The 27,313-nt window shown below is 37.0% G+C and overlaps 1 protein-coding gene and 1 long non-coding RNA gene across 3 annotated transcripts in view; one reads left to right on the plus strand and one right to left on the minus strand.

Moving 5' to 3' along the window:
* LOC110451011 overlaps positions 1-213 on the plus strand; it is a 6,507-nt gene extending 6,294 nt beyond the window's left edge. Inside the window, exon 2 of the long non-coding RNA XR_002463024.1 lies at positions 3-213. This is a non-coding gene — a long non-coding RNA (uncharacterized LOC110451011). The remainder of the gene's footprint in view (positions 1-2) is intronic.
* A 92-nt stretch (positions 214-305) lies between these two features.
* LOC110451010 (clathrin heavy chain 1) overlaps positions 306-27,313 on the minus strand; it is a 51,578-nt gene continuing 24,570 nt past the window's right edge. For both annotated transcript variants that reach the window (XM_021498837.1, XM_021498836.1), the window contains 20 exons: positions 26,394-26,531; positions 25,456-25,548; positions 22,994-23,065; positions 22,501-22,681; positions 21,622-21,785; positions 20,281-20,549; positions 18,998-19,120; positions 16,291-16,402; positions 15,504-15,626; positions 15,061-15,206; positions 10,904-11,087; positions 10,214-10,406; positions 7,481-7,638; positions 7,171-7,335; positions 6,510-6,666; positions 5,801-5,919; positions 4,775-5,338; positions 2,187-2,408; positions 1,822-1,897; positions 306-870 (listed from right to left, as the gene is read on the minus strand). In XM_021498837.1, coding sequence (XP_021354512.1) covers positions 710-870; positions 1,822-1,897; positions 2,187-2,408; positions 4,775-5,338; positions 5,801-5,919; positions 6,510-6,666; positions 7,171-7,335; positions 7,481-7,638; positions 10,214-10,406; positions 10,904-11,087; positions 15,061-15,206; positions 15,504-15,626; positions 16,291-16,402; positions 18,998-19,120; positions 20,281-20,549; positions 21,622-21,785; positions 22,501-22,681; positions 22,994-23,065; positions 25,456-25,548; positions 26,394-26,531 — 3,420 coding nt within the window. In that variant the 3' untranslated portion in view covers positions 306-709. The remainder of the gene's footprint in view (positions 871-1,821; positions 1,898-2,186; positions 2,409-4,774; positions 5,339-5,800; positions 5,920-6,509; positions 6,667-7,170; positions 7,336-7,480; positions 7,639-10,213; positions 10,407-10,903; positions 11,088-15,060; positions 15,207-15,503; positions 15,627-16,290; positions 16,403-18,997; positions 19,121-20,280; positions 20,550-21,621; positions 21,786-22,500; positions 22,682-22,993; positions 23,066-25,455; positions 25,549-26,393; positions 26,532-27,313) is intronic.

Genomic DNA, 27,313 nt, shown 5'->3' on the forward strand with positions numbered 1-27,313 from the left:
AGGTATTTTAACAGTAGGAGCCCTTAGGGATTACCAGGTATTTTAACAGTAGGAGCCCTTAGGAATTACCAGGTATTTTAACACTAGGAGCCCTTAGGAATTACCAGGTATTTTAACACTAGGAGCCCTTAGGGCTTCAAGTACAGGTACTTGTTCTCTACAAGCCAAGTAAATGTGTACAAACCTGTTCTATGATGTGACTGGCTTGTTAGACCAACAAGATGATGACCCACTAATAGCTTTAACAAAGGATGATTATTACGTATGAGGGCTCATACATTCACAGGCATCTGTGTAGTAAAACACAGCCACCAAGGTACACACCTCTATCACAATACAGTAATACTCACACATCTCAATATATCAACAAACTAAATCATGAAAATCACAGGAGGACAAACAAACGGTGCAGTACATGTATACAAGTCACATGACCATTCAGCTAACCAATCAACAGGCTGTTCTACTAACGGTTAACAAGCCCAACTTGGATTAGACATCTCTCTCCAGACAAATGATTGGTAAAAAAAAACAAAAAAACAGGATGACCAGCTGACAAAATTAAATGACCACTCAGTCTGACCATTAACTGACCAGACTGATCAGTCCCTAACTACCGTTTTTTGCCAGTGTCCTCAGGTCCCTATAACAATAACAAGTCCTGTTGTGCCTCATAAACAAGCACATGACATTTATAAAGAGGATGTGATCACATGCTGTAGCCATATGGCACACTGCCAGGGGCCATTCCTGGGGCCATGCCCGGCACCATCCCTGGGTACTGTGCTCCATAGCCAGGCTGGGGCGAGGGTGCTTGAGGTGGTGGTATCATTGTTGCAGGCCCAGCTGTCAGCATCAGTTGGTTCTCCGCTACAATCAAGTATTATCATTAGCCTTATGTAATAGTCCGAACTCAAAAGTTAACAATCAAAAATCATACGACTTAATATAAAATAACATTAGTTAAACCCAACATACCAAGAAACAATACCCCTCCAGGCAAAACCTGGTAACATATCTGTGTTAGTCTTTCATGCCCAGCTATGTCATATGTCATATATGGTAATGGGATGGGGATCTCGGCCATTTCAATGATATGACCCAGGGACTAAGTCACCAATTATGGAGCTAGAGCCTGGAGCCTGGTAACTATGTCTCACTTAAAGTAAAAGGACAGGGATCTGATCCTTTCCATGGTATCAGGGGCTGAATCCATATGGCAGGAAGCAGACCTTGAGGTCAATCATGGTATCAACTCCTTCTTGATACTCAGCAATTGTATACATGATTCTGGGGTGGAGATATCAAATGTTACAAAGTTATGACCCAGGGACAAAGACTTCCAGGTGAGACCAGACTCTAGAGCCATCTTGTTAACAATACCCACACCTGGCGACTTGGACCCCCTACATGTGTATTTCTTAATTTTTATACTCAGCAATTGTATGGTTATAGGGCAGGGACCTCAAACATTTCCAAGTTATACTCTTGTTGGCCCCACCTCTCATCCCAGAGGTCAGCTTTTCAACTGGTACAATGTTGAATCCCCACCATCTGAGGATGTTTCCAAACCAAACATGGCTAATATACATTTCATAACTTCAGGAGAGAAGTGAATTAAAGAAATATGGCCTAGTTATTCCTTTGGTCCCATCCTTTAGCCCCCCTCGAGGGTCAACCCATCCATTTGTACAATTTGAATCCCCACCAACTGAGAATGTTTCCATTCAATTGTATGATGCCCCCATGGTGAAATGAGATAAACAGTATGTTGAACATCATTGATTCTAAGTATTTTTCCAAAAATGGTGAGCTGCCTACCAAATACAATGGGGCGGTCCTCAGCTTTCTGTTCCTCCTCTGATCGTACTGCTTCGGACTGCTCTAGCTTATCAACCTGTAACAACATCAGACCATGGTGTTATAAATCCTGTCATACAGCACAACTCGCACACAAAAGAATCTCAAAGAGTGTAAATTTTGTTTTATTATTATCACAGCAATCAAATTCAACAGTTTCTTCTACTATTCTTCCTTCAATGAATTGACGACAACAGATCTCACTTCAAACTTTCAATAGACACCAAGTCAAAGGAGGCAACAATGAAGAGTTAACAAGGGTAATTAAAAAAAAAAACATTTATCCTAGAAATTTTCCAAACCACCATTTTTACAGTAAAACTTACCTTGGAAATGTATTCTCTCACAACCTGTATCATGTAAGGCATGGCAAAGTCCATGATGTTGTGTCGCCAGGCCAGCTCTAGGATCACATCTGGTCTCAGCAAGTCATAACATTGAAACAGGCAGGCGGCAAAACATTCATGGTATTGGTTCTCCAGGAACCAGGCAATCAAATCCTCTGCTATGTCAATGTTCCGCGACTCACCCGCATAGCACATGGCATCCTGTAAGTATGTGTACACACAAAGTAAACAAATGTTTTTATAGCGAGTATTTTCAGATGGAAAGAATCAATGTGTATTAGATTATGCTTAATAAAAGTCTATTTTAAAACAGTTTTTGTTGTGTCAGTGAACTACCAAATGTCATCTGGACAACAACTTGTAATACCTTACTCCAACAATGTTAGAGGTTTTACACGGCGAAAAACTTTTGACAGGCGCCTCGTAACCTCTAACTGCCCATAGCTGATTTTCCCGATGCTGACCATCACATTTTCAAAGTTCGGATTAAGAAAGAGTGTATCGTGTTTACATACATTTAAATGGTCAAAAGGGTCCAATAAATATTCCTTTCCATAAATCCATGATTATATGAGAAAAATTTCGTGTCAAAGACATAAATAATGAGTTTTTCCTCATTCGAAGCGAAGCAGACAGCATTTGCCATGATTTTTTCGGTTAATACAAAAATGGATTACATGTAATGTTTCACAAGTGGAATACAAACAAACTCCGTATCATTTCGTTCCGTTTGAAATCTCCCCTGCTATTTTGTATTAATCCAGAAGCAATGTTTTAAATGTAGGTCAGAGATGTGCTACAACGACATGGACATGTATTTTGAGTGTTCTATTCCGTAATATACTATATATTTGTGTCTGTGACATACATATGAGATCTATATTATATATTCCGTGAGTATACATCGTTGTCATGAACTGTTAACCACTTAAGTGAGTTTTTCAAGCCGATTTTGTTCCGCCCGGATTTCGGGCGGAAACTGCATCAAAGAATTAGTGCTTCGGAAATGAGAGGTCGCAGTCGGCAAAATCATATCCGATTGAAAAAAGGCCGACCAGCGGCCTCTCATGTTATGGGAGTAGTAATACCTGTACTTGTAACAAGAGGCCCAGAGGGCCTGTATCACTCACCTGGATATTTAAACAATCATGGCAAAGTATTCTCATCAAAAGTAGTTTCGTAAAAGGATCCCAGGGATAGGGCAAGTCCCTGGGTCCAATCCTGGTAGCACAGGTTATCCAAATATTCATCCTCAGTGTTTTATGTTATATATGTTATGAACTTATGACCTAGGGACTATGCAATCATTTGTTGGGGAGACCTTAAGGTAATAGGATTGTGTCAACATTTCTCAGTAGAATTTCTTAAAATTTTGTAGTTATATTGCTTTGAAGTAAAGAAAATTTTCTGCCACAAAAAAATATAGGTTGTCAGAATTTTAAGGATTTTAAATGGAAATTTATGTAAAAAGGAGTGAATATTGAAAATAATAATGAAAAAAACAATTTTTGGCAAAATAATATCAATAAAAATGATACGGACATAGATTAGTATTGCATTAATGTATATCAATTTAATAAATGCTGAAATTGTGTAAAATTAATTATCTATAAACGATTAAAAATTGACATTTTATAATAAAACCATGTACACATAGTAATTGCATGTAAAGAGTTATCTTTCTTGAAAAACTTCACAGTAGTGAAATAGGTGGCAGGTTTCCTGAAGTACAGAAAAATGGACACATGTGACTCATTGATTAAAAAACAACTGAATTAATGCCTGGATTGCTTTGAAATACTTTCATATTGAGAGAAAACACTGTTGTGTCAATAATAAACATACAATATTCATCAGTTTGATATTAAACATTAGAATATACGGAAATTGTGATACTGTCTCCCTACATTGGATTTTCAACTAGGGATGTACTTCCTACTTCCATTACACTCCTATGACCTTAAAGACAATTCTAGTGGCATGATAATGTTCATCTCTACATGGGTTGGTGATCTGCACTATTTCGATGTGATTACCAAATGACTGAGTCCCCAGGGATGGGGCACACCCCAAGGTGATCCTGGTAGCAAATGAGTATTTCTCTTTTCATACACAGCAATTGTTTATATGGTTAAATGTTGGTGATTTCAAATATTTCAAAGGCCTTCTATTGGTACAATTTGAATTCCCAACACCTGAGGTGTTTCAAATCAAAAACGGCTGATATCAACCTCATAATTCCTTATAATTTCTTAAAACAATATGGCCAATTCACCCCTTTTTGGTCCAACCCCTCAGCCCCACAATTTGTATATTGAATCCCCACTACTTAGGGATGCTTTCAGCGAAATATTAAATTCCAAAATAGGTTCAGAAGAAGTTGTTTGAAGGAATTGTTGATGGCTGTTGGACACTATGGTAAGGTACAAGTTCAGACCTAGGGAGCTTACAATGAATTTTGATCTTTTTGACTTTGGCCATCTTTTAATCATTCAATGTTTTTATGAATTTTCAGAATTCTAACTGACAATTGAAACCTTTGACTGCTGGTTTCTTGTTCATATTACCTTGAAAAGCTTATCTTTTTTACACAGGTCCACCGACTGTTTCCAGCGATTATTGCCTTTGTAGAGGTAAGCAGCGATACGCCTAAACTCAATCAGCTCATGTTTCTCAAGGCGCTGAGCAAGGGTTATGTTGTCGAAGTTATCGTATGCATCAATGGAGGTGCGAAGGCCCTGGTAATCCTCCTCCTCAATCAGCAGGTTGTTCAACGCCTCATTTGTTGCTTTGTTGTTGTTCTTTTGCACTGCCCTAAGGTATGGCTTCACCAGTGGGATTTCGTTGACCTTGGTGAAAAAGTTGACTGCACGGGTGTGGTCCAGACGAGGAGTTAAAACCAGCAGAAGGTCATTGAGTAATAGTGGCTTGAAGTCGAGGTAGAACTGTACTGCTTTGTAGTACAGCTCAATGTTGGCCACCTTGGTTATAATGTCCTTGAACTGACTCTCGCGCCAAGCTGCCGTTGGGTGGCTCATCATTGTTATCACGGCATTGTCATACTCCTCATATTTATCATACAAGAATACGAGCTCTGGCCACAGATGTGCCTGCTCTGCTGCTCGTAAAACCTACACAACATAATGGAAATGGCTATATTAAGAGTGCTTGTAAAACTATCAAGGTGTTTCATTAAAAAGTACCGGATCATGTCAGGATGTTTATTTCTGTTTTATGTGATTATTTATAACAATACTGTGATGAAACTTGAGGATAACTACCACAATATCTCTTTGATAAATTTGAATTCTTTTCTCTCTAATACAAACCAGTGCATGTGATTAATAATTAAAATAAAATTGGCATTGCTGTAAATGTGTAAATTTTTGCAGTATCAGTGCTAAATATGGTGTTTATTATGTACAGTGCTGGATATGTTTTCCATATAGTCAAGGAAAGAATCAATGTGCTACAAATATAGGACTAAACTCCTAGTGATGGCATACTGTAAGGCGCTAAAATATGAGTACACTAAACTAGTCATGTTTACAATACAGACTTTATACAAATTGAAGTGCGGTCCTTTTTCGTACCTTTGGAATGTTGACTCTGGACCAGAATAGTTCTAAGTGCTCCCTCATCTTCTCCGGCTTGTATTTAGAGTATAAGATAGCTAATTCTGTAAACATACCCATATGGGCTCTTTCTAAACCTGAAAAACAAACATGTCAATACACTTAATTCAAAGTTCAAGTCACACTGATACAACTTAACAGCAACTGTTACAACTATTCGTTATTTTGACAATTTTGTCAATTGACATTTATTGTACAAAGAGACCTATTATACTCCTACAAATGTACTTGACATGGTTGGATGAGGCTAGAGAATACCTGGTTACCTCCTCTCACCCATAAACATCCCATGGGGCACCTCATGTTTGTATAACTTCTCTTACCCATAAACTTGTCGTCATCCCATGGGGCACCTCATGTTTGTATAACTTCTCAATTAAAATAATCATATGAGGTGGGATAGACCAGAGTTACTGTGTAACTTAAGTCATAGCTTTTTTCAACATTCACTGCATTAAAAGAATAATTAAAAACAATTAAAGGACAATATTTAAGAAATGTTATTACATTTTTATCATTATAATTCACATAATGACAGGGATTATAGCTTATTTACATACACAATGTAAGTCATACCTAATATTCATATAGTTTTAAAGCTGTTGTTTCAAAACAACTCAACTAAACAGTTACACATTGGACATGTAGCAGGAGAATGCCAACCTACCTAATGCTGCCTCAAGTAGCGATATGAGTTCCTCGAAGTAGCCACGGTCCTGGTAATAATTTATTAAATCCTCTAGCTCATCAGCATGTACTACTATGTGGAGTCCGCACATCTGGGCTAACCGGAACTCTTCATTGTTCACACAGGCAAAACACACCTAAACACACAAGCAAAGTTACTAAATACAAGTTATGGCCTACAGTCAATAAGTTACAACCTACCAATAACCATAGATAAGAGTCGAACATGCCAGTTTCTTTGACATAGGCCTATTTTTACGATTGAAAAGTACTTCTGGTGAATGATTATCACCTTGCATCATATATACTTCCCACTGTAATCTTGGTCACCAGTACTTTACACTGGATACAGAAACATGTCCGCGAAGGTGTTAACATGACCGAGGGCCATTTCATTGTTCTCGTATAGGATATTTTTTTACTTCAATTTATTAGTTGTAGTTTTGAATATTTTCTTAACGAACGGACCTTGCTTTATACTTTGAAACAGTGGGAAATTTGACTCATAAAAGTTTGATTCAGGAATAAATCATTAGTGGTGTGATTTAAGTGGAAAAGTCTGGACTTTGCCGTAAGTTGGACACATCAAGAAATTTGACTCATCAAAGTTTGCCTGTACATAATTGCTGGAGTTTGTGTACCTCTTTCCATGTCTTTGTACTGTTGGCCTTGCGTGCCCCATCCACAGCTCCCTGGTACTCTCCTAGGTGTACCAGGGTGATGGCTAGACGCGCATAGTTAGACACATTGTTATACAGCAATTTGGCTGCCTCGTACATCTGGTCGTCAAAGCAACGGTCAGCCACCTACAATGGGATTTTTTCATTTAGTTTGCTAGTAAAATGTTCACATTTTCTAAATACTATCACAGATATTTGAGAATTAAAATCAGTGTGTAGCAGATTTCTTTTATGTGGTGTATGAAGTATTTTATGTTAGAAATGGTCTTACCTGTGTAATATTAGCATGGTTTGGCCCCGAAATAAACTCCTCTAAATCTGCAAGTCTGTTGGTTTTTGCATAGGCATAAATAAGTTCCGTTTCTATGAATGTTTCCCGTGCCTTCTTTCTGGCCATTTGTAAAAATTTCACCAGGTCTTCCCAACTATCTGTTGATAAAAACAAAGGTACCTCCTCAATGTCAGCAACATCAATCAACGGGTTTCTTTTCAATTGTAAAATTCTTAAATTTAATTCTTTATTTGTTTAACGAAAATTACGAACAGCCAAAGGGCTACTAGTCGATTTCCTCCATTAAGATATTTCTATAATATATTTGTTATTATTTTTAATTAAAATATAGATTTACATATATTGCAACATTAGGCATTTGTTGACAAAAGTGTTCGCAGACATTCCTGATATAAAGTGTGCCCCAGACATTCCTGATATTAGGTGTGCCCCAGACATTCCTGATATTAGGTGTGCCCCAAACATTTCTGATATAAAGTGTGCCCCAGACATTTCTGTTATTAGGTGTGCCCCAGACATTCCTGATATAAAGTGTGCCCCAGACATTCCTGATATAAAGTGTGCCCCAGACATTCCTGATATTAAGTGTGCCCCAGACATTCCTGATATTAGGTGTGCCCCAGACATTCCTGATATTAGGTGTGCCCCAGACATTCCTGATATAAAGTGTGCCCCAGACATTCCTGATATAAAGTGTGCCCCAGACATTCCTGATATTAAGTGTGCCCCAGACATTCCTGATATTAGGTGTGCCCCAGACATTCCTGATATTAGGTGTGCCCCAGACATTCCTGATATAAAGTGTGCCCCAGACATTCCTGATATAAAGTGTGCCCCAGACATTCCTGATATTAAGTGTGCCCCAGACATTCCTGATATTAGGTGTGCCCCAGACATTCCTGATATTAGGTGTGCCCCAGACATTCCTGATATAAAGTGTGCCCCAGACATTCCTGATATAAAGTGTGCCCCAGACATTCCTGATATTAAGTGTGCCCCAGACATTCCTGATATTAGGTGTGCCCCAGACATTCCTGATATTAGGTGTGCCCCAGACATTCCTGATATTAGGTGTGCCCCAGACATTCCTGATATTAGGTGTGCCCCAAACATTTCTGATATAAAGTGTGCCCCAGACATTTCTGTTATTAGGTGTGCCCCAGACATTCCTGATATAAAGTGTGCCCCAGACATTCCTGATATAAAGTGTGCCCCAGACATTCCTGATATAAAGTGTCGCCCAAACATTTCTGATATTAGGTGTGCCCCAGACATTTCTGATATTAGGTGTGCCCCAGACATTTCTGATATTAGGTGTGCCCCAGACATTTCTGATATTAAGTGTGCCCCAGACATTTCTGATATTAGGTGTGTCCCAGACATTTCTGATATTAGGTGTGCCCAAGACATTCCTGATATAAAGTGTGCCCCAGACATTCCTGATATAAAGTGTCGCCCAAACATTTCTGATATTAGGGGTGCCCCAGACATTTCTGATATTAGGTGTGCCCCATACATTCCTGATATTAGGTGTGCCCCAGACATTTCTGATATTAAGTGTGCCCCAGACATTTCTGATATTAGGTGGGCCCCAGACATTTCTGATATTAATTGTGTCCCAGACATTTCTGATATAAGGTGTGACCCAGACATTTCTGATATAAGGTGTGTCCCAGACATTTCTGATATAAGGTGTGTCCCAGACATTTCTGATATTAGGTTTCCATCAGACATTCTGATATTAATTGTGCCCCAGACATTTCTGATATTAAGTGTGCCCCAGACATTTCTGATATTAATTGTGCCCCAGACATTTCTGATATAAAGTGTGCCCCAGACATTCCTGATATTAGGTGTGCCCCAGACATTTCTGATATTAATTGTGCCCCAGACATTTCTGATATTAGGTGTGTCCCAGACATTTCTGATATTAGGTTTCCATCAGACATTCTGATATTAATTGTGCCCCAGACATTTCTGATATAAAGTGTGCCCCAGACATTCCTGATATAAAGTGTCGCCCAACCATTTCTGATATTAGGTGTGCCCCAGACATTCCTGATATTAATTGTGCCCCAGACATTCCTGATATTAGGTGTGCCCAAAACATTCCTGATATAAAGTGTGCCCCAGACATTCCTGATATTAGGTGTCCATCAGACATTCTGATATTAATTGTGCCCCAGACATTTCTGATATTAAGTGTGCCCCAGACATTTCTGATATTAGGTGGGCCCCAGACATTTCTGATATTAATTGTGTCCCAGACATTTCTGATATAAGGAGTGTCCCAGACATTTCTGATATAAGGTGTGTCCCAGACATTTCTGATATTAGGTTTCCATCAGACATTCTGATATTAATTGTGCCCCAGACATTTCTGATATAAAGTGTGCCCCAGACATTCCTGATATTAGGTGTGCCCAAAACATTCCTGATATAAAGTGTGCCCCAGACATTCCTGATATTAGGTGTGCCCAAAACATTCCTGATATAAAGTGTGCCCCAGACATTCCTGATATTAGGTGTGCCCCAGACATTCCTGATATAAGGTGTGCCCCAGACATTTCTGATATTAGGTGTGTCCCAGACATTTCTGATATTAGGTTTCCATCAGACATTCTGATATTAATTGTGCCCCAGACATTTCTGATATTTGGTGTGCCCCAGACTTTCTATTGCTTTCAGTTTTAGTCTGGCCACACTACTTACTGTTGTTACTGGCCACGTTTACTACCTCCATGTACTCAGACGGGTCATCAGCCTTGATGAAGGAGTCAATGGCCTCTTTCACCAAACCTTGATTCAATTGAGCTCTGCCTAGCTGGCTCCACACTGCTGGGTCATTACACCGCTCAGCAAACTCGTAGGCCCGATCAAGGTTGTTCACATGGTCTATCAGAACCTACAGATACATCGAAAACAAATTAATGAGAGAAAATGTAAACAAAAATAAATCTCAGTTAAAATGTTTTTGAATGTTTCCTAAGACTACTTTGTAATGTACAAATTGTAGATTAATATAATATGGTCACATACATAAAATGTAAGTAAATATACATAAGGACCAACACACAGACCTTAATCAGAAAAATATACATAAGGACCAACACACAGACCTTAATCAGAAAAATATACATAAGGACCAACACACAGACCTTAATCAGAAAAATATACATAAGGACCAACACACAGACCTTAATCAGAAAAATATACATAAGGACCAACACACAGACCTTAATCAGAAAAATATACATAAGGACCAACACACAGACCTTAATCAGAAAAATCATTTGCAAAACTAGGAAAATTGTGGAATTTTATATCATAAACTGGAATTAAATTGTAAATAAGGAGGCTTTGTTGTGGAGCCCATCCCATTACATTGTCTGAATTACAAACCTGTATTGCTGATGTGTTGACCTCAAATTTCTTGAAGATTGCAAAAGCTTCCTCAAAAAGCTCATTACTGATAGCAATGTTAGCAATGTCAGGGGCATCGTAGTTGTCGAGGCGGTTAATATACTCCATCACTCTGGTACGGTCGGCTTTTATTGCTGTCAGAATCAACAGGTTCTGTAGATTTCTGTAAAAGCAAGCTCACAATAAAATAATGTTCATTATTAAAATGAGGGATTCAAAGACTGAGGTAGAACCAAATCCATAGAATTATTACCTCTCAATCTGCACGATCAATAGTTCACAGTTGTAATTACTCTCTAACAGCACGATCAATAGTTCACAGTTGTGATTACTCTCTATCAGCACCATCAATAGTTAACAGTTGTGATTACTCTCTATCAGCACCATCAATAGTTAACAGTTGTGATTACTCTCTATCAGCACCATCAATAGTTAACAGTTGTGATTACTCTCTATCAGCACCATCAATAGTTAACAGTTGTGATTACTCTCTATCAGCACCATCAATAGTTAACAGTTGTGATTACTCTCTATCAGCACCATCAATAGTTAACAGTTGTGATTACTCTCTATCAGCACCATCAATAGTTAACAGTTGTGATTACTCTCTAACAGCACCATCAATAGTTAACAGTTGTGATTACTCTCTATCAGCACCATCAATAGTTAACAGTTGTGATTACTCTCTATCAGCACCATCAATAGTTAACAGTTGTGATTACTCTCTATTAGCACCATCAATAGTTAACAGTTGTGATTACTCTCTAACAGCACCATCAATAGTTAACAGTTGTAATTACTCTCTATCAGCACCATCAATAGTTAACAGTTGTAATTACTCTCTATCAGCACTGTCAATTGTTAACAGTTGTAATTACCCTATATCAGAACTATTACTGGTGAATAACACTGTGACTTCACTCTGAAGCTAATAACATATAGCAGTTTATTTACGCTGGCTTCAACTTTTGCGATTTTCCCCCCCCCCCCCCCAAAAAAAAGAAAATTAAATTAACAATGTATGCTAATTTCGCGATCTAGAAAATGTGAAAAAAATCTATTTTCGCCGTCCTATAAATAGGCTTTATTACAGCTTATTGAACAAGAGTAAGAGTATTTTGATAAACAAATCATCAACCACTATCAGGTATGTCATATATTCTATTTCCAAACATCGTATTGTATTATTCCTGATGTATAAGAATCGTCATCCTGATGTATAAGAAACGTCATCCTGATGAATAAGAATCTTCATCCTGATGTATAAGAAACGTCATCCTGATGAATAAGAATCGTCATCCTGATGTATAAGAAACGTCATCCTGATGTATAAGAAACGTCATCCTGATGTATAAGAATCGTCATCCTGATGTATAAGAATCGTCATCCTGATGTATAAGAATCGTCATCCTGATGTATAAGAATCGTCATCCTGATGTATAAGAATCGTCATCCTGATGTATAAGAATCGTCATCCTGATGTATAAGAATCGTCATCCTGATGTATAAGAATCGTCATCCTGATGTATAAGAATCGTCATCCTGATGTATAAGAATCGTCATCCTGATGTATAAGAATCGTCATCCTGATGTATAAGAATCGTCATCCTGATGTATAAGAATCGTCATCCTGATGTATAAGAATCGTCATCCTGATGTATAAGAATCGTCATCCTGATGTATAAGAATCGTCATCCTGATGTATAAGAATCGTCATCCTGATGTATAAGAATCGTCATCCTGATGTATAAGAATCGTCATCCTGATGTATAAGAATCGTCATCCTGATGTATAAGAATCGTCATCCTGATGTATAAGAATCGTCATCCTGATGTATAAGAATCGTCATCCTGATGTATAAGAATCGTCATCCTGATGTATAAGAATCGTCATCCTGATGTATAAGAATCGTCATCCTGATGTATAAGAATCGTCATCCTGATGTATAAGAATCGTCATCCTGATGTATAAGAATCGTCATCCTGATGTATAAGAATCGTCATCCTGATGTATAAGAATCGTCATCCTGATGTATAAGAATCGTCATCCTGATGTATAAGAATCGTCATCCTGATGTATAAGAATCGTCATCCTGATGTATAAGAATCGTCATCCTGATGTATAAGAATCGTCATCCTGATGTATAAGAATCGTCATCCTGATGTATAAGAATCGTCATCCTGATGTATAAGAATCGTCATCCTGATGTATAAGAATCGTCATCCTGATGTATAAGAATCGTCATCCTGATGTATAAGAATCGTCATCCTGATGTATAAGAATCGTCATCCTGATGTATAAGAATCGTCATCCTGATGTATAAGAATCGTCATCCTGATGTATAAGAATCGTCATCCTGATGTATAAGAATCGTCATCCTGATGTATAAGAATCGTCATCCTGATGTATAAGAATCGTCATCCTGATGTATAAGAATCGTCATCCTGATGTATAAGAATCGTCATCCTGATGTATAAGAATCGTCATCCTGATGTATAAGAATCGTCATCCTGATGTATAAGAATCGTCATCCTGATGTATAAGAATCGTCATCCTGATGTATAAGAATCGTCATCCTGATGTATAAGAATCGTCATCCTGATGTATAAGAATCGTCATCCTGATGTATAAGAATCGTCATCCTGATGTATAAGAATCGTCATCCTGATGTATAAGAATCGTCATCCTGATGTATAAGAATCGTCATCCTGATGTATAAGAATCGTCATCCTGATGTATAAGAATCGTCATCCTGATGTATAAGAATCGTCATCCTGATGTATAAGAATCGTCATCCTGATGTATAAGAATCGTCATCCTGATGTATAAGAATCGTCATCCTGATGTATAAGAATCGTCATCCTGATGTATAAGAATCGTCATCCTGATGTATAAGAATCGTCATCCTGATGTATAAGAATCGTCATCCTGATGTATAAGAATCGTCATCCTGATGTATAAGAATCGTCATCCTGATGTATAAGAATCGTCATCCTGATGTATAAGAATCGTCATCCTGATGTATAAGAATCGTCATCCTGATGTATAAGAATCGTCATCCTGATGTATAAGAATCGTCATCCTGATGTATAAGAATCGTCATCCTGATGTATAAGAATCGTCATCCTGATGTATAAGAATCGTCATCCTGATGTATAAGAATCGTCATCCTGATGTATAAGAATCGTCATCCTGATGTATAAGAATCGTCATCCTGATGTATAAGAATCGTCATCCTGATGTATAAGAATCGTCATCCTGATGTATAAGAATCGTCGTAACCACATGCTCCCTATTTCATGATGACACTTTGATTTGGAAGCTTATTATCACAGCTAAATATTTCACTTGTAATATTACTCTGCAGATCATATTTTAGCTATCACATTATTGACCCGCTAAATTGCGAAAATATCATCCCCTCGGAGATATCCTGCTGTAATATTTTGTTAAAGAATGGGCTTAAGGGATATAACAAGATTCCAGTTCCCCAGACCAAATCTACTATCTAGAGGAAATATCCTAAAATCCCATTTATAGTTTTATTACCCATAAACAGCACACAAGCACATTCTAAATGAGAGCTGTTGGAGAACAGCATAGCTCTCCTATTCTTAATATATCTCTAAGTTAGTTAATAAAAATACACATACCTAACCTGTTATAGGTTGCTAAACTGGTCATCGTTTTTTGTTTTTGTGACAGCCATTTAAAATACGGGCTACAGTGAAGTTACAGTGTTATATATAGATGTATATCCCAGTATTACAATAACAACCACTTGTAATTAATATATAGTAAACAAAATCTTTGAAAGTTGCTCAGCATCATAAAATGTTCTTCACCAAAAGTACTCCCTTTTGGCCCCTGAAATGTATACAAATTTGATTTAGCATATTGCTTACACCCTATATCAATGTCTCAACCTTGTATATACAATAGTCAACAGCGTATCAAATGTGGTGAACTAACACTGCACAAAAACACCTGCTCACAAACTAGAACCAAGCACTAGCTAGCTGTTTTGACGTTTCAGGTTGAAGTTTTTGAGTTAGTTTTTTAGCTGTGTCAGATCATTTCAATAAAATGTCACAACCTGGAACAGATTACACGACATTCATGTGATCACTAGTTACCTGTGGTCACTGAAGACAGAGTTCTCCAGAACAATCTTTTCCAACAGTTCAATCAGTTCATTTGGAAGATCTGAGGTCATAAAAGCCTTGACTGTGACAGAAATATCCTCCGGGTCCTGTGTCTCGGACAGCGCTGTCTGGACCACCTACATCACATAAGCCATTATTATCAGGTTTACACACTAATCAGTCTACTCTTAGTATTAAAAGGGAAACGAAAACCCTCGTTCAGCAGTAACCACTAACCCCTGCACCTTACTCTGGAAAAGTTAGGCCTCAATATATAGTGTGAACAGGGTTAATTACAAGTGTTAGCAGTGCTTTTTAAACATAATTTATATTACATAGGGTTAAGTCATTAAAATCAAATATACAACTGACTACGAGGAACCTATGTATGAAATTTGAGAAAGATCAAGTCTACACTGACAAAAATCCCTTACCTGGTCAATCAGCTGGCGTCTGTATTCATTATCCTCCTGTAGCACCACTGCCCATAGGTCAGTGTCACGGCGACGTACCAGGTATCTCGCCTCACTCTTGAACAGCGAGTTCTCATTGCACACCTGGAGAACATTCAAGTTACATTAATGGTAGTGTATAGCTTGAGAAATAATAATCTTCAGCTGCAGACTTTTACATCTTGTTTCTGTACCTTAAGCAAATAAAAACAAAACAGCCTGATTGTACATATAATGGAGATAAAATAAACTGAACAAATACTAATGTAGATTGTGTGATGACTATAAAATACTAGAGACACGATATGATGTCTACAAAACACTAGAGACACGGTATGATGTCTACAAAATACTAGAGACACAGTATGATGACTACAAAATACTAGAGACACCGTACGATGTCTACAAAATACTAGACACGGTATGATGTCTACAAAATACTAGACACGGTATGATGTCTACAAAATACTAGATATTGTGTGATGTCTACAAAATACTAGAGACACAGTATGATGTCTACAAAATACTAGAGACACAGTATGATGTCTACAAAATACTAGAGACACAGTATGATGTCTACAAAATAATGGAGACAATTTGTGATAGGTCACTTGGAGGTCTCCAAAATTATGATATCTCAATAAAGCCATTTAGATTTTGAGATACATATTGTGAGACCCTCATTAAACATCAAATCTTATAAATTTTAGTTTGCTGTTTTATCGTATCAGCCAACAAATCCTATTAATTTGTTCCTTTGAGGACTCACCTTGATGAGTTCCATGTCGTTCTGTCCTCTTTCATAAGCTACACACGCCAAGTGGGGGTCACGCTTCTCACAATATTTACCCACTACTAAACTGTCGTAGAATTGGTTCTCTCTGTAAATACATGAACGTTTGAATAAATAAATGGCAGTCCCAGATATACATCAGTAAAACATTCCACTACTGTGGATGTGTCAGCAGTCTTGGTAGACAGTTGACAATATTTGTACGTTGTAATATTGTATGTTATAGGAGTGAAGACAGATGTAGGTAGTCAGTAGACCAGAAGTGTTTTATTCTCTCATTCCTATTACTGTCCACTAAATGATAGTTAAACATCAAACTAATATTACATCAGATTTGTTTCCCCCCAAAAGACAAAACATCTGTATAATATCAGAAAACAAGTCTTCACAAGTCAATATTGGGAAAAAGTTTTTTATTCTCTCTGGTACAAAAAATAATCAAAATCACTAATTTAACTAACGTTGAAGTGTAATATCTACATATAGTGTAACACTGAGTATTGGAATTTAAAGCATCACCAGACAATTAAGTACAATATATATCTGTCAAGCAGCCTCAGTGCTGCGTTACCAAGTTCAATCACATTTCTTCAAAGCTCAAAAGATATCATCCAAAAAGCAGCACCATTACATGATCATTCTTTCAAACAAGATTTTGGCACTCACCATCCTACTTTCTTCTTTGGCTCTATAGTTTTGATCTTATTGGATGGATTGAGTCATGTAAACACTAATGCACCTTATAGTAAAGTTAGATCAGAACGTCATCCAGTTGTGTATGACAGTATTCTTTCAAAATGAGGTTGTCATATGACCTATTTACTAGCATAGTAATTAATGTGTAACAAGGGGAACTTAACTTTGAAATTATAGAAAGATCTGTCAAGCATTTCTTGGGAAACTAGAACTACTTAAGCATTGAACTGTTTTTGTATGGTATTTATAATCTATGAGAATGACACAGCTTTGTTCTTTTTCAAATTACTAATATCTAAAATTTAAAAATTCCCGCCTTATCGACAGTTCACCCAAACTCGTTCAATAGTTGGAACAGTGTTGTAGCATGCTGATTGGCAAATAAAGTAGTACTTTGAAACACTTCAATTGTATTCCACAATTCAGTATCAATACAATTGCGTTTGAGATTTAAATTTATCAATAGAAATCTGAGCTGAAAATAAGATTTGAAATTGTTTCAATATTCCCCCGGAACAAATTTCGCGCATGGATAAATACAGTGTACACCGTAATCCGACCTTGCCCTCCACGAGGGAGTTATTTTTGGAAGTTGAATGAGCAGAAAGGAAAGTTCGAATTTGTGAAGAATCTATCGGAACCTGACTACAGTGAGTAGATTCTACAACAGCCTTGTTGTCGTTAGAAACTGAGGAAGCTGTGGCTGATAGACGCGTAATACTGATAGCGTTTGAAGTGAGTGATCTTGCGACAGAGCACAGGGGTTCGTTACAAATGTCCGAAATACACACATGCCTTGTGTATGTTATGTGTGCCATGACTCATATCAGTAGGTCTATAACATATGTGTATTTCAGACATTGTGACGAATCCCTGTGGATCAGTGCAGTGCAACAGACCATATTTCTGATAAATTGCATGAGTGTTACAATTTTTTCCATTGCCAGCATTGGTTATTTCAACCGATGTGCATTTTGTACGATATTGCAGATGTTAGTCTTGTATTTGTTGTAATAAAAGTGTTTTTTTATATAATTTCTTTTCTTTTACACAATTACAATTACATTGTCATGTCTCATGATGCCCAGCGATATTTCAGCAGCCGTCATGTTTGTTTACATTGTATTGTAGTTCCGGTCGGTGTTGTATTAATATGCTAAGAATAATGTCTTGTGGTGCATGGTATTTAAAGTCCCATCAACAACACAGCTTTCAAATAGCCTATATAGTGACAATGCTATGCAAATGTAAATATTGAAAAAAAAATTCCTTAATTTCTTGCAGCAACTATCATTCAACCAGACATATAAATGAAACCCATTTTCTCTATAATGAGTGAAAAGCAGTATCATTAATACTTCCACATTTTTTTAATGATTTTTTCAATTATATATACATTTTGAAATAATTTAATTAAAAGCAATGTGCATTTGTTACATTTTTACCAATGAAATATCAGAAATTACCTATGAACTTGAGTTTCTAGAACTGATGAAACATTTTGTTTGATTGAGAAAGCATTGCATCTCAATCATCTTTTAATTGTCAGCTGAGTGATTCATCGGTATTATCAAAAACTGCGAGTACTTATGGGGAAGGCAGCCCTGTGCTCTGTTAGCCTAATGTTAGATCTTGACACACACCTGTTACAAAATCGGCAAAGAATTGTCCACAAATGTGGTTCAACCCTTGAAATAAAATACCTTGGCCCAAATCTGGCTCCCTGGGTTAGTCCAATATGTACCTAAGGGGAGAAGGCTTTTGCATCGCTACTACCTGTTGACCTCCTGTTGTAAGCTAGGAATATCTACTGAACAGGTAGCGTATGTTGTCAAAGCATGGTTAGCTTTACCATTCTATATGGAAAAGGTCGGTTTTCAGCCGCAAACATATGAATAAATTACTTGCTATAGGACTTACCATAATTTTAACCTGTAAGCTTTCTAGTTATGTATCAACCTATGTGTTTTAATATTCCCTAACTCACCTGAGGAACCTCTCCGGGTTGTTGTTGCTGTCTATGTTAATTTTAGCTAGAGCATTGTGCGTGGCTGGTTCCTGAACTCCCTCATGGACACGCATCTCCAACCACGGCAGCAGCAGCTTCATCCTGTTTATAAATTCATTTACAATCATTAATAGCAAGTAGAACCTTTAAGATTATCTTCCAAATGTGATTACATACAATTTTCTTTCATGACATTTTCTTTTGTAACTATAGTTCCATACAAACTGAAAAGCTGTTGATAGATGTAAGTTCACATACGAAACTTTATGCCAATGTCAAGCAGCAAAAGTTTGTCTGTGGAACTGGTTTATCTAGGGCAACACTGAAGTCTATTACTATTGTAAGTAAGAAACAATTTGTGTTACCCAAATCTGAAAACTCATGGTTTATTCTGTACTTCAAGTGAGCTAAATTTCACTGAATAATGTCACACTCATTTGAAGAGATCAGTGATTGTTTAAAAGTGCCAGCTGAACTTGGATGAAGAAGTGGAACATTACAGTTGTGCAAAAATAAGTTTAGACTCAAAAGATCCCAATTTGTTTTGAGTATATTACACTGTTAGTGTACATGTTATTTTGAATGAACTAAACACAACAACTTTACAAATGAATATCACCTCAATGAATGAATTAGATAATATAACATTAAATGATTTTACAGAACTGCTATGGACTAGCACATCTTTGAGTGTCACTACCTTTATAAGAGTGTGCTAATCAAGTGATTTACTGTTGGTGTGGAAGGGAAACATGTGTTAAACAAGCTGATGTAAGTTCACATACGAAACTTTATGCCAATGTCAAGCAGCACAAGTTTGTCTGTGGAACTGGTTTATCTAGGGCAACACTGAAGTCTATTACAATCATCAGTAGCAAACAATTCATGTTTCCCAAATCTGAAAACTCCTTCTGTCAAGTTTAAAAAACTGTATCATTTTAAAAGAGGAATTTATTTTTGCATTTATCGAAATGTATTTTGAAACATCCTGTAATAATTGGCACACTATGAAATGTACATTGTGGCAATATTGTCAATTAGAGGCCTTTTATAATTGAATCAAAACTCTGTATCGAAATTTGCCACAAATACTGTACAAGTGAACAAATTGTACACAGGGACAATTGTATTTAAACATTTCTGTAATTTTTTTGACTTGTGTCTGTGACAGGTGCCATACCAGTGGTGTTCAGAGTTTATTTTTACAATTTCTTAAATGCTGGTGACCGATGTCTGTGTCCATTGTCTGACAGGTGCCCTACCTGTTACGCTTCTCTACCTCCTCCACCAGCTCGTCAGTAGAGAACTGTCCTTTCACAACAAGGATCAGCTGTTTGATGACGTCTTCCCCACAGTCAACATCAAGGAGTCCACCAATTACAACCGGGAGCCGGGCAGGGTTTACCTTCTGTACATAGATCTCTATGTACTTTTGTAAGCTATTGCGGTACAGGTAGAGAACCAAGTCATGAACAAAGTCAAAGCGATCACACACAATGATCAACGGCAGCTGGTCCGTAAGCTTGGCCTCCTAATAACAGAAATCATTACATCGCTATTGTATAAGACAGGTGTATTTGGATGGCTATAACTTAATCTTAATTTAGTGAGGAAAAGACGATTCAATTTTTTAATTCATAAAGCACATTCTGATATTACCAATTAATTAAAAAAATATTCCACACTATTTTTGAATATGGTTAGCATTTGTACACAACAATTTTTATCATGAGCTCAGTATGTCTTCTACAGAATTACAGCTACTAAAATTATCAGCTGAAAATGTTCAATGTAAATTAGTTAATATGCTAAGGGATGTCTCGGAAGTGGGGGGTATTGATTTTTTTCTGGGTGGTTGGCAGTATGTTTAAGTATAAATCGATATTTATTGGTGGTTCGACAACTTCAAAACCCAGAAAATTAAATTGTGTAGGTCTAACAGAACTAGAAAATTTACATGTCAGTTAAGTGTTTTAAATAAAGTAATTGAATTCGTGGTTTATTCTGTCCTTCAAGTGAGCTAAATTTCACTGAATAATGTCACACTCATTTGAAGAGATCAGTGATTGTTTAAAAATGCCAGCTGATCATGAACATGGATGAAGAAGTGGAACATTACAGCTATGCAAAAATAAGTTTAGACTCAAAAGATCCCAATTTGTTTTGAGTATATTACACTGTTAGTGTACATGTTATTTTGAATGAACTAAACACAACAACTTTACAAATGGATATCACCTCAATGAATGAATTAGATAATATAACATTAAATGATTTTACAGAACTGCTATGGACTAGCACAACCTTGAGTGTCACTACCTTTATAAGAGTGTGCTAATCAAGTGATTCACTGTTGGTGTGGAAGGGAAACATGTGTTAAACAAGCTGATGTAAGTTCACATACGAAACTTTATGCCAATGTCAAGCAGCACGAGTTTGTCTGTGGAACTGGTTTATCTAGGGCAACACTGAAGTCTATTACTATTGTAAGTAAGTAACATTCCAGTATCGCCCATACATTTTATTTATTAATTATTCAGCATTCCGCTATGTATAAAGCTCAGAAATATTGTAGATATTATATATTATTATAGACAGCTTACCTTGAGGAAATTTTTCACCCTCTCTGGATCATAACAGTTACTCTCGCGACAGATTCGCTCCACCTCTTTGATCTGCCCAGTCTTACAGGCAGCCTGGATGTACTTAAAATGGACGTCTGTGTCCTGACTGAAGTTAACGATGGATCCCAGGAAATAGAAGAGACCTGAAGAGCAAATTGTTTTGACGACATTTTATACTGTTAACCTCAAACAAGTCTGCTGGACTTTGTGTAGAGGGCACTTTTCTCACATATTTCACAGGTGCATTCCTGTTTTTGCTAGGCAAGATATAAGACTGCCTTATCGTCGTGCTAAACTTCTAAAAATCTTACGCCCGGATGGAGATTTAGGACTCTGTTAAGTTGTCATTAGTGTTAAGTTATGACTCTGTTTAGCTCCAGTATTAAGTAAGGACTCTGTGTTAAGCTCCAGTATTAAGTTAGGACTATGTATTTAGTTCCAGTATTAAGTTAGGACTGTGTTTAGCTCCAGTATTAAGTTAGAACTCTGTGTTTAGCTCCAGTGTTTAGTTAAGACTTGGTGGTAAGCTCCAGTTGTTTTAGCAAGACTGCGTTTTTTCCAGTTATTATAGTAAGACTTTGTGTTAAGTTTTAGTTAGACTTTGTGTTTATATCCAGTTTTTTAAAGTAAGACTTGTGTTTAGCTCCACTTTTTTTTAAGTAAGACTTGTGTTTAGATCCAGCTTTTAGTTAAGACTTAACATGAATGAAAAATAAAATAAAAAAAGGAATTGAGGAAAAACAAGAGGGAGAAAATAACAATAAAATTCAACATTTTCCTCAAATTCAAAAGAAATACCGGGTACTTTTACTTTTAACATCACAAATAATAGTAATGCGGGTCATCATTGCGACTCACCTTCAAAACTTTTAAAGGACTCGAAGATCTCTATGAGTGACTGTGTGCCTAGCTGCTCATGGTATTTGGTGGCTATCTGTACACACACTTGCAGGTTCTGGCGGATGTTTGCCTGCAGCATGGCCTTCAGACATTCTAACGAGTCCTCTATAGACAATGAGCCAAAGTAGTTCACCAGCCACTGTAATACAAAGTTTTTACTATCTTCAGACAAGTTTTCTTACATAGAATTTTAATACTGGAATGTCAGTGAAATTTAAGTTTCGGAGGGGTTAGATGGCATAAAGCACATTCACCAAGACAGATGGGACTTTATGCCCCAATCAGTGTTAAAAGTCCTCATTACGTAGGGGTTCTCCAGTTACCATGGTTCAGACCCCGTTCAGACCTCCTGTGTGCTTTTATCCAGGACAACAAGAAAAGTCGATAAAATCTCCCTAAGGACCATATTTTACATTGATAGAACAAGGTTACTGCGAATGGTGCGACTTACCTCTGGGTTGAGGAGATGGGTGTGTACGACTGCCCGCTTGATGTCATAAAGGTCTGTGTAGTGTTCCAGGGCCTACAACATTAATTAACACTAAACAGTCACACAAGTTACAAATAATTGTCTCGTTATAATGACAAGATTACCATATAACAGACTCCAGAGATTTTCATTAGCTCCTGTCTTGTTATAATGACAAGATTACCATATAACAGATTCCAGAAATTTTCATTAGTTCCTGTCTCGTTATAATGACAAGATTACCATATAACAGACTCCAGAGATTTTCATTAGTTCCATCACAGTTTGATCTTTTCCTTCATTTCTCTTCTTTGTTTTGTGTTGGATTTATGCTCTTGTCAACAGTAAATGCATCATAATCAAAACTTCTTACAGCTTGGATTGATATTTTTATTTTTGAAGTGAGGTCATTGTTAATTTTTTGAGAAATATTGATAACAAACTTGAACTGTCAAAATCCAAGATGGCTAACTGGTTGCCATCTTGTTTTCTCCAATCAGTCTAAAAAGAAATATCCACAACTATGGACTACAGGGAACCCATTTATGAAACATTAGAAAGACATGTCCAGTATTTCTTGTAGAATAGCAATAACAACCTTGAATTGTCAAAATTCAAGATGGCTGGCTGGCTGGATGGCAGGCAGCCATTTTGCTTTTGTGATCAGTCCCAAAATGAAACATACACAACTAGGGACCAAAATGAACCTTCATATGAAATTTGAGAAAGATCAGTTCAGTACTTCTGGAGTAATAGCAATAACAGGAGCCTTTTTAACGACAGACAACAGACAGATGGACCACAGACCATGGATTACGGGTGATTTGAATACCCACAATCTGATGATGTTAGGCTAATAAGAATGGTATATCCAGGGAAGTAAAAATCTACTTGCCAGAAGTGAGTGGCTAACAGAATGTCAGCTTGAGCTTGTGAAAATTGCAGGCATACTAGCCTGGGGCTAGTGACTTGTTTATCATGTTTTAACTCACACAGATGTTTTTGTTCAATTTTATCACCATGACTGTAATCAATTAACGTTTTAAACCTGTAAATTGCTGGTACTTTTTACCACAGTATCTATGTGAACACACAGAGTCCTTCATGTCACATTGGTGATGATAGACCTATTGCTATCGTATGTGTGTTAAATGTGCTAGTATGCCCTAGGAACTTTGAAATTCAACACTTATTACCAAAATGGCCATATTTGTTGCAAAATAAATCTCTTTTAATTTGATATAATCATGTGGGGTACAGAAATAAAGTACATCTTTCCAACAATCAGCAATAATCGTACTGTCCATCCTATTGGTTTCACTAAATTCTCGTACTTAGAACAAGTATCCAGATTGATTTTCAGAAGCAGTGAAGAATTTTTAGTTTATCATCATTTAGTTTAAGGCAATCATCAGCTGAGGTAAGTAACACTGTTGGATAAAGTTGCATTATTAGTGTCTACTGGCCTGGAGCTAGTATCTGAAAACATGTAACACCCTTGAAATCTCTAGAAAAATTTATCAATATTAGTTATGGTCTGTACACAATTGCACAAGATGATAAAAGATATAAGATTTTTTGAATCCAGATGAAATCCGAGACAAATTACCTGAACAAGATCTCATTGAAAAAGTAAGTACCGGTACATACCATCACCAATGATAAATGGCTACCAGTTTAGCAATTTGTAAGCAAGTGACATTTAGATTCTGTTCAGTGAGGTTCTAGACCTTTATAAGTCCTGCCTTCAGTCTATCAAAAGTACTTAGTGTGGGAGTAAGTGATTATTAGTTATATGGTTTGTTACCGACCTACTATGGAACCATAGAGGGTCAGTAATTTCATACGGGGTTCGGCCAAGTAGGTCAGTAACAAACCATATAACAAATTTATCGCACTGAGGACCTGTTATACCACCTTTTGATATGTACACCTGGGACATATTTTGTCCTGCTCAAGTACCTATAATTAATCTAAAAACTGTATAACTTATGAACTGTTAAAGATAAAGGCTTCATATTTGGTATGCATACTCAACCAATGAAGTCCTTTACATAACCCCAAAGGTCATGACTGTGACCTTGTTACATTTCAACGTCTTCTCTGCGTGAATCTTCTTCCTTTTTTCTTCAATTTCTACTCGGGTCGCCGAGACACTTTCAAATAGTACCTGATGTCAACTGACCGCCTTTAGTCTCATAGGGGGTCACAACGTGACCCGATTTTAACCTACCAGATGCGACAATTCTATACGAGATGCGTAAAGACCTGTTATCAGTCAGTTTGAATCAGTGATTTTTCTACCACTGTCTGAAATGAGCCTGTGCCTATGAACGTGGAATAGTATCACACAAAAAATACAGTAAATTATGCAGTGATTTTGGGGGAAAATACAAGATTTCTCAAAGAAAAGAGGGCTTATAAGATCCAATATGTAGACCTACCCTTTGTAGAAGTCCTGCCTTCTCACACAGCTGGGCCACATGGGCACGGTCGTAGTGAGTAAACATCTGATTGCCGAGGATGGCATCTGCCACCTGTAATAGTTCAATACTACATTAACACTCTGTCATATGATAACAAGTCTATTTCCCCCTCATTTTCAAATTCATCTGATAAACTAAACATGTGTTAAGTAAACATTTTGTCCATCACAAGACGGAAGGTTTACAGTTTTATGTCATAACAGTTCTTTCTTTATTAGTTCCGTCTGCAAAATCAGTTTTAAAATATCTAATTAAACCTTGAATGAGTTAAGAGGGATGAGTATTCAGGGATATACAGGAACAAGGGTCGGGGTGGAGTAAAGAGAGATGAGTATTCTGGGATATACAGGAACAAGGGTTGGGGTGGAGTAAAGAGAGATGAGTATTCAGTGATTTACATGAACAAGGGTCGGGTGGAGTCAAGAGAGATGAGTATTCAGTGATATACAGGAACAAGGGTCGGGTGGAGTAAAGAGAGATGAGTATTCAGGGATATACAGGAACGAGGGTTGGGGTGGAGTAAAGAGAGATGAGAATTCAGGGATATACAGGAACAAGGGTCGGGGTGGAGTAAAGAGAGATGAGTATTCAGGGATATACAGGAACAAGGGTCGGGGTGGAGTAAAGAGAGATGAGTATTCAGGGATATACAGGAACAAGGGTCGGGTGGAGTAAAGAGAGATGAGTATTCAGGGATATACAGGAACAAGGGTCGGGGTGGAGTGGTTCATCTATTTCTGACCTCTAGCTGTGGTCTTAAAATGTAAGATATTGTTCTTATCACAACAGCCCTTGGCAAGAACATCACCTGTGTCCACATCACTTTATCAAAAATAAAGAGCAGATGGCAAGGAAAACACCATGATAACACAGGAGTTCTTAAAAATACAAGTTACCTGTGGAGCAGACATAAGATTCATTTCTAAAAGTCTGGTCTGTAGGGGTGCCTCTGCAGGCCGGTTGTTCTTCAGAGCATCCAACAGAAAGGAAGTACACTGCTGAATCAGGTTGAATTCCATGAAGACATCCACAATCTGTACAAAAATATCACTGATATATAGTGTTATAGACACTGGACACAATCTGTACAAAATATCACAGATATATAGTGTTACAGACACTGGACACAATCTGTACAAAAATATCACAGATATATAGTGTTACAGACACTGTACACAATCTGTACAAAAATATCACTGATATATAGTGTTATAGACACTGGACACAATCTGTACAAAAATACCACAGATATATAGTGTTACAGACACTGTACACAATCTGTACAAAAATATCACTGATATATAGTGTCATAGACACTGGACACAATCTGTACAAAAATATCACTGATATATATAGTGTTATAGACACTGGACACAATCTGTACAAAATTATCACTGATATATAGTGTTATAGACATTCGATCTAAAAAGGATTGTTTTACGGTAGTACAGTATTTCTGTGCAGCAAAATGACTCTGTTATGAAGAAGTTAAGTCATTTTTTATTCAAAAAACTTAGTACATGTATATGATCCTCTGTATCATCAGATCTAATGTAGTTCATACAATTTGCCATTTTGAGATTACATACTCACAATGTTTTTACAACTTTAATACAGTGGAACCCGCTTACCAGTATTATGATATTCTATTTGCCAGAGAAAAATATTATAATAACCAATATATTATAAAAAAAAAACTCAAAACTGTTTTCGTTTTTTGGTTGTCTGAAACAAAAGTGAGATGCCCTATGATTGTCAGACACATATAGATGTGGAATACGGGAAGTTATTAATACAAATTGATATTGTAGTATTT

This window comes from Mizuhopecten yessoensis, unplaced genomic scaffold (assembly GCF_002113885.1).
Source record: "Mizuhopecten yessoensis strain PY_sf001 unplaced genomic scaffold, ASM211388v2 scaffold5691, whole genome shotgun sequence".
NCBI classification, from domain to species: Eukaryota; Metazoa; Mollusca; class Bivalvia; order Pectinida; family Pectinidae; genus Mizuhopecten; species Mizuhopecten yessoensis.